The following is a 7,500-nucleotide window of genomic DNA, read 5'->3' as shown; positions in this document are numbered from 1 at the left end:
ACACGGTACAGTGAGGTGTGAGATATGAAAGGTAACATTGTATACAGGAACACAGGTGCGGTACAGGTAAACAAACACAGGTGACAACGAAACTCATTCACAGGTGCATTGTTTGTTTCTAGTTCCTGAGTATATATCCTTTTTTTTTTTTTTTTTCATTTTTCGACTATTTTTTCAATGCTGTTTTGGTTTTATCTGTTTTACTTTACTTTTTTCGTATTTTTATTCTTCTGTATTTCATTTTAGCTACTTTTTTCTTTTCTTTTTGTTTTTGTTTTGTCTGATGTTTCGTGGCTTTATTAATGTGTGTTTAATGTTTTTTTTTTCATTTTTTTCTCCCTTTTTCGGTGTTAAATCTATTATTTTTTTTATTCTGTGTGTTTTAGCAAAGTGTTTTATATTCAAGGTTATTGTTTTTATTAGGTGTATTTTGTTTGTTGCAATGTTTCCTCTTCCTGTTAGCTGAAATATTTGTTGAAGCTACGTGTTTTATTTTTTTCATATTGTTTTTTTTTTTCTCTCTCTCTCTAAGTCTTTGCTACAATGCGCCTTTTTTTTTATTCCTCTGGTTTGTCTTTTTATTTCAGAGGACTCGCGTTGGCTTTCATGTCTGGTGGCAGCTCGTGGATGTCGCCGCCTCCTGGGAACTCTTTCATTTCTTCCTGTCGAAAAATGCAGATAGTCTTTTTTTTCTCTTCCTCTCCTTCATTATTAGTAAAATATTATTCTTTTGGGTCAGAATTAGTTTCTAGTGCAGCTTGTGTGTGTTTGTGTGTGTTTTTCAACCTTATGTTTTGTTATTGTTATCTTAATTTTTGTACATGTAAATATTCCCTTCAGGTTTTTAATTTTCTGTGGTGTTTTCTTTTTGCTATATAATTTTTATTGCTATTTTCTAGTTTTCAGTTTTCACAGTTTTTACGCTTTGGATTATTCATCAATCTTTTTTTTTTCGTAGTTTTGCAATGCTTTCTCTGAGTGTTTAGAATTATTTCTCTCCAGTTTTATGTAATGTCTATTTTATGTCTTATTTCTATTTTCATTTCCCTCATTGTCCTCTCTCTTGGCCTAGCAAATTGTTATCCACAACATTTCTCTCAAGTTTACAAGTTTAAAATAATTTCGTGGATTTTCTTTCCCTTTTTTTCTTTCTTTCTCATCGTCCCTTTTCTTGACACGCGGGCATTTCACTTGCATTATTCTCGAGTAGTTTGCAGTAAGTTTGAAATGCACAGGTTTGGGGAAGAGAAGCGTTCGCACCTCACCTTTAATTCACGTGGCTGTGTTGAGGGAATTATTTTCAATCATACAAACACATGAGGACAATGAAGCTTTCCTCTTTAAGCTTCATTTCAACAAGTGTACCATTAAAACTTAAAAGCTTACTAATTACCTTTCCGTGTGCGAAATTAATGTCCGCGGAAACCAACCTTTTTACCTGCATGTAATCTAGACACACACACACCTGCCGCCTAGGGGGAATTTATGCACAGGTGAGCCGTGGTTTTACCGTGTCACCTGGCGCATCTTACCTGCCTCACCTGTCTTACCTGTCTTCCTGTATCCTCGTATTATCATTATTTTTTTGTCTTATTTTTCTATTATTTTCAAGCTTTTATTTTTTCCTTATTCATTTCTAGTTTCTTCTTTTCTTTATATTATTTTTAGCTTTCATTATTATCCCTCTTTGTTATCTTCGTTTTCTTTCTCATTCTATCATTCTTCTTTTATTACCGCTGTCTCATTATAATTCTCTGTTTTCTTCCAGCTTCTTATGTCTTTGTTATTCTTCCAGTTTTATATACTACAGTTTGTTCTGTTTCTTTCTGTTCTCTTATTTATTTTTCTCTTCCCCTCTATTTATCTAAAGCAGTTTATTCTTTCTTTCTCTTCTATTTATTTATCATTATTTTTCCTCTTCGTCTTTTTTTTTCTTGTTTGTTTTTTTCTTCTCATACTGAATATTTTCTTTCATTGTCTTTTTCCTTCGTCTCTTTTACTCTACACTCCTCTAAACTTTTCCGTGTGTTTCTTTGTCTCTCTCTCTCTGTGTGTGTGTGTGTGTGTGTGTGAGTACGTGACAAACTGCCCAACCTTACCTAACCAAACCTAACCTAACAAACTTTACAACAAGACACATTACAATGGAGGAATTACTATGGGTGTGATGTACGTGGGGATCAAGTTTACCTGGTGGGAGAACCTTAATTAGCTCTGACTCACCTGCTATGACGTGGACGGTGACGGTGTCGCTGGTATAATTCCGGTACCAGCAGGAGTATTGGCCGGAGTCCGCGGGGGAGGCGTTGGCCACGTAGAGGCGACTGGAGATGAACCCTGAAGCCTCGTCACCCTTCACGCTGGGAACGAGCAAGAGGGGAGAGTTAGTAGTGGTGATGGTGGTGGTGGTGGTGGTGGTGGTGGTGGTGATGGTGGTGGTGAATTATTTCGTCTATCTGAGACTAAAACGCCAGAAATGTGACTGTGTTCCTTGTTTCGCACCATCTTCTGATCTTTGCGTTCCCATCTACGCCCAAACCTGACCTTGCATGGTAGTTATAGGCGACCCTGCGTCCCTGACAAGATCTATTCTACACCCACCTGATGACTTAAGGTGACCCCGTGTCCCTGTGTTTACCTGTGTCCACTTGATAATAAAGGTGACCCGTGTCTAGTCTACCAGTGCCCACCTGTGTCTACTCTACCTGTCCTCACCTGATGCCGCCCCTGGAGGTGTTGAAGGTGAGGACAGTGGCTCCCCTCCTCCAGGTGACAGGGCCGTGTGGGAAGGGCACCTGCTCCACGATGCACTTCAGCTCAATCATACTGCCGCTGTTGTAGTGCTTCTCCTCCACCTGGTCACCTCTCTCGTCCACCACGCGTGTCCGTGGTTCTGGCGGTGTGGAGAGGGACAGGGTGATTGTCAGGGAGAGTGGAAAGGGAGAGGAGAGCAGTGGAGTGAGTGGCAGTGAGGCAGGAGGCGCAGGGTGAGGAGTGAATGAGTGGGTTAGTGTTGAAAGATAAGGTAGAGACGGAAGTGGAGGATTGAATGATGTTATGAGCTAGGTGGAGGTGGAGGAAAGATGGAGGAGGAGGAAGAGGAGAGCTCGTGTGAGGAGAGGAGGCAGGGAAGAAAGTGGTAGATAGAAGGAAACTGTAAGAGAGGGGAAAGTAAAGAAGTGTAGGAGGGAGAAAGAGGAGAAAGAAGAGAAGGAAGAGAAGAAGAGCAAGTGTGAGTCTAGGAAATAAGAAGAAAAGTATGAGGAAAAACAAAAATGTGAATAAGGTAGAGAAAGATGTGTAGGAAAAGAGAGGAAACGATGACGAAGACAAAAGAAAAAGACGAGGAGAGAGAGAGAGAGAGAGAGAGAGAGAGAGAGAGAGAGAGAGAGAGAGAGAGAGAGAGAGAGAGAGAGAGAGAGAGAGAGAGAGAGAGACATTTCTGTATGCATGGAAATTAATTAATTGAAGGACGAATATGAAGGAGATGAAGAGGTGAAACGAGATAAAGATAGAGAAAGACCAAGAAAATGAGAGAGGAGAGGAAAGAAAGATAACAAGGGGAAGTAACATAAACGAAGGAAAGTGACTGAGTGCAGAGGAAAGGAGAAGGGAGAGAGGAAGAGTGAGAGGGGAAGAGAGAGAGAGATAGATAGATAGATAGATAGAGAGAGAGAGAGAGAGGAAAAAATGAACAAGATAGTGAGTGAGTGAGTGAGTGAGTGAGTGAGAGGCGAACAGTGAGGGGAGACTAATTGAAAAGTATTGACAGTAAACAGAATATGAAACAAAATAGGTAAGTAAGAGAGAGAGAGAGAGAGAGAGAGAGAGAGAGAGAGAGAGAGAGAGAGAGAGAGAGAGAGAGAGAGAGAGAGAGAGAGAATACGAAACAAAAGATAGTAAGAATCTAAATGAATAAAAGAGAAATCTGAGGAAAAAAATTATGTAAAAAAAATTGTTTAGACTTCACAGAAAATAAAGAAAAAAAAACTTGGCAGTGGTAAAACGAATTAGAAAGATTATCAAACAAAAGGGATTACCTGAACACACACACACACACACACACACACACACACACAGTCTTACTTGTCTGTTACCTGAGTGCATTTATCTGTGCCACGTTGCCTGCCTATCAATATCATGCACTAACAATATATAAAGGTGCATTAGTATGTAGAATTATTGTCTATATGATAAAGAAAGAAAGAGAAAAGAGAAACTTATCATAACAAAGCTGCATTGTGTATATATATGTGTGTGTGTGTGTGTGTGTGTGTGTTCATGTAAGCGTGTTTGAAAGCAAGGAAGCGCACTCTACCTAATACGACATGCCTAATACCTCATAACTAATGCCTCATACGGAACACAATACGAGGAACAAGAGAAGCAGGAATAGCAAGTGAAAAGCTGGTCGAAGATAAGAGTGCGCGCATTTGAATAGCGAGGAAATCCACTTTGCAGGAAGCGAGTTTATACCTCTTACTGATCAACGAGCTTACGTCTGAATGATGTGTCAGAGAGAGAGAGAGAGAGAGAGAGAGAGAGAGAGAGAGAGAGAGAGAGAGAGAGAGAGAGAGGTGCTCGCTATAATTAGAGATAAAAAGTTGTGTTTAGAATTTACTCAGTGTTTTGTCTTTTTTGTCATGTGTGGCGTGGACTTCAGGAGTGGATGTCTGTAAAGGAGGAGGACGAGGAGGAGGAAGAAGAAAAAGAAGAGGGAAAAGGAAGAAGAAGAAGAAGAAGAAGAAAAAAGAAGAGACAGGCAGACAGAGAGAGAGAGAGAGAGAGAGAGAGAGAGAGAGAGAGAGCATACCAAGTGATGTTGAGTGATGGATACACCAGTAGTCTCTCAACCCTTCTCTCTCTCTCTCTCTCTCTCTCTCTCTCTCTCTCTCTCTCTCTCTCTCTCTCTCTCTCTCTCTCTCTCTCGTAACCAAAAATTGAAGTGCATTATTAAGAGAACCGGTAAAAATCGCCTAGTGTTTGTTAATGGTGCGCTGCATCACACCTGGACGACTACCTGTGATCCGGCCACTGTAAAGAGAGGTAATGCTGGTAATTGGCGCCCATTACACATTTTTCCCCCTCAACCTAAAATGGTGGAGCTCACTGGAACTGGTTTGCGTGTGTGTGTGTGTGTGTGTGTGTGTGTGTGTGTGTGTGTGTGTGTGTGTGTGTTTGTTTGTGATAGGGAGCGATTGATTGATAGTGGTGGTGGTGGTGATAGGAGGGGTAGTGATAGTAGTAGCAGCTGTAGTAGTAGTAGTAGTAGTAGTGTAAGTTAACCACCACCACCACCACCACCAAAATAGAGAGAAAAAAAAACATGAATCGCAACGTGAAATGGCAAAAAAAAAAAAAAAAAAAAAAAAAAACATATAAGCTTCTTTTCTCCTTGCGTAAAGAGACACAAAGAATAAAAAAAAAGAAGAAAAAAAGAACAATATTCACAGTGCACCTGGTTATGTTCTGTGTCTGGAACAAAGATACCTGGAACTTGGAATCTGGAATCTGCCAAGTACATCCAGGCAGTATATAAACTAGGAACAATGCTGAACCTTGTTTCGTACGTGTTTTATGTTACTTTATGGTCCGTCTGGTAAAGAAGAAGAGGAGGAAGAGGAGAAGGAGTACGAGGAGGAGGAGGAGGAGGAGGAGAAGGAGTACGAGGAGGAGGAGGAGGAGGATGAAGAGGGATAAGGAAGAGAATAGGTAGACGAAATTAAGGATCAGAGAAGGGTACGAGAGAGAGAGAGAGAGAGAGAGAGAGAGAGAGAGAGAGAGAGAGAGAGAGAGAGAGAGAGAGAGAGATCAAAGTTCCCTCAATTCTATTTTCTCTTCGGGAATTTGCATTTGAGCTAGATTTTTTTTTTCTCTCTATCTTTCTGTCTCTCATTTTCTGCCCTTGAAAGATTCCCTGATATATACATAAGGGAGAGGACGGCTGGGAATAAGGGTCAGGGTCAGGGAGAAGCAAGGGACATAATAGAAAAGGTTGAATATTACGATGAAATACGAAGAGAGAGAAGGAGAAAGAGAGGTTACTGAGAAGGAAGGACGTTGGGGAGTGGAAGGGTGGAGGGAGAGGATGGGGGGCTCGTTGAAGTAAGGGGGGTAGTTTAGTGGGGGAGGGGTGGTTAGCAGGATCAGGGGGGCCATTAGGATAAGCTGTGATAAGCGTAAGTAATAACTGTGTTCATCGGAGTGGTAAGTGGCGTACACACACACACACACACACACACACACACACACACACACACACACACACACACACACACACACACACACACACACACACACACACACACACACACACACAGAGAGAGAGAGAGAGAGAAAGAGAGAGAGATACACACACACACACACACACACACACACACACACACACACACACACACGTAACGACCAGGAGGTAAGTGTGAGTATGATGACTAGCAGGATGATCTGGATTGAGTTGCTGTATCACGCATCACACTTCACATTTACTTGTTTTCATGCCACTAACTCAGGAATTTCATGTTCATTATTATTTTTGGTGTCAGTTGTTTTAGTATTTCATTATTACTCTCGCGCTGTTTATTGAGAGTTTTCAGTATCGTCACTTCAGTAATATATCGTCTGTTGCAAAGTTGTGTCATTATTCTCATTCATTCTGGAGTTTCAGTATATTTCACGCTTTCTGGTGATGTCTTAAAAGAAAACATGTCATATATTAAGATTAGATAACCTCATTACTTTTAGCGGTCTGTTATTGTGCTACAGGTTAGGTATATTGAGATAATAAAAGTTAATTTAAAAAAACAAGATATTCATGCAGGTTAAGACAGTGAAGCAGAAAGCAGAATATTCGTTGCTCTTCACGTGTCAATGGTTTTGCATGTTCACGCACCGAAAAATACACCGAAAAATACTTGATTGGGCTAAATATAACATGAACAGTGCTCGCGTTTAATTGTAACTAAGGAAATAATAAAGATGCGAAGTGGAAAGAAAGTTTAAAAATAGATCACGCCACGGTGAGGAAGTTAATTGATTAAAGATGAACTAGGTACAAAAATGGGTAGGAGACGCAAAGGTACAACAAAGTATAAATGAAAATGTTGAAAATACATAAGCTTGTTCCGTTTCTTTCACACAAAATAATGAAAATAGATGCAAAACTTGTAAAGAGACACTATGAATTGGAAATGTGAATTGTAATGTGAAAGAGGTAGGATTACTCGACTGGAAACACACGTAATACTAATAAAGAGACAAAATGTATCTGAAATGTGAACTAGAATCTTAATAACAGACATGATTTATCACCTGCACTGGTAAAACTGTTTATAAATGGACAAAATATGACAGAAAAGGTACAAGCTCATAAATATACGAAACAAGTAAGAGCAATAGACACGATTACTCAACTGGATGGGCAAAATTACACAAAAAAAGACTGAATATAATAAAAAAGCCAATTACAATTATATCAAATAAACGAAGAACAATAGACAATAT

At 39.8% G+C, this 7,500-nt stretch overlaps 1 protein-coding gene and 1 long non-coding RNA gene across 2 annotated transcripts in view; one reads left to right on the top strand and one right to left on the bottom strand.

The window, feature by feature from the left end:
• The window catches only part of LOC135091830 (uncharacterized), a 35,123-nt gene extending 34,002 nt beyond the window's left edge, over positions 1-1,121 (top strand). The window contains exon 3 of the long non-coding RNA XR_010262654.1: positions 588-1,121. This is a non-coding gene — a long non-coding RNA (uncharacterized LOC135091830). The remainder of the gene's footprint in view (positions 1-587) is intronic.
• The window catches only part of LOC135091829 (basement membrane-specific heparan sulfate proteoglycan core protein-like), an 87,019-nt gene that overhangs the window by 1,771 nt on the left and 77,748 nt on the right, over positions 1-7,500 (bottom strand). The window contains exons 6-7 of the mRNA XM_063989829.1: positions 2,716-2,893; positions 2,224-2,360 (exon numbers count right to left, since the gene is read on the bottom strand). Coding sequence (XP_063845899.1) covers positions 2,224-2,360; positions 2,716-2,893 — 315 coding nt within the window. The remainder of the gene's footprint in view (positions 1-2,223; positions 2,361-2,715; positions 2,894-7,500) is intronic.

Source organism: Scylla paramamosain, chromosome 38 (assembly GCF_035594125.1).
Source record: "Scylla paramamosain isolate STU-SP2022 chromosome 38, ASM3559412v1, whole genome shotgun sequence".
Classification (NCBI taxonomy): domain Eukaryota; kingdom Metazoa; phylum Arthropoda; class Malacostraca; order Decapoda; family Portunidae; genus Scylla; species Scylla paramamosain.
The sequence above is the reverse complement of the archived record's forward strand: the minus strand, read 5'-3'. Positions and strand labels throughout refer to the sequence as shown.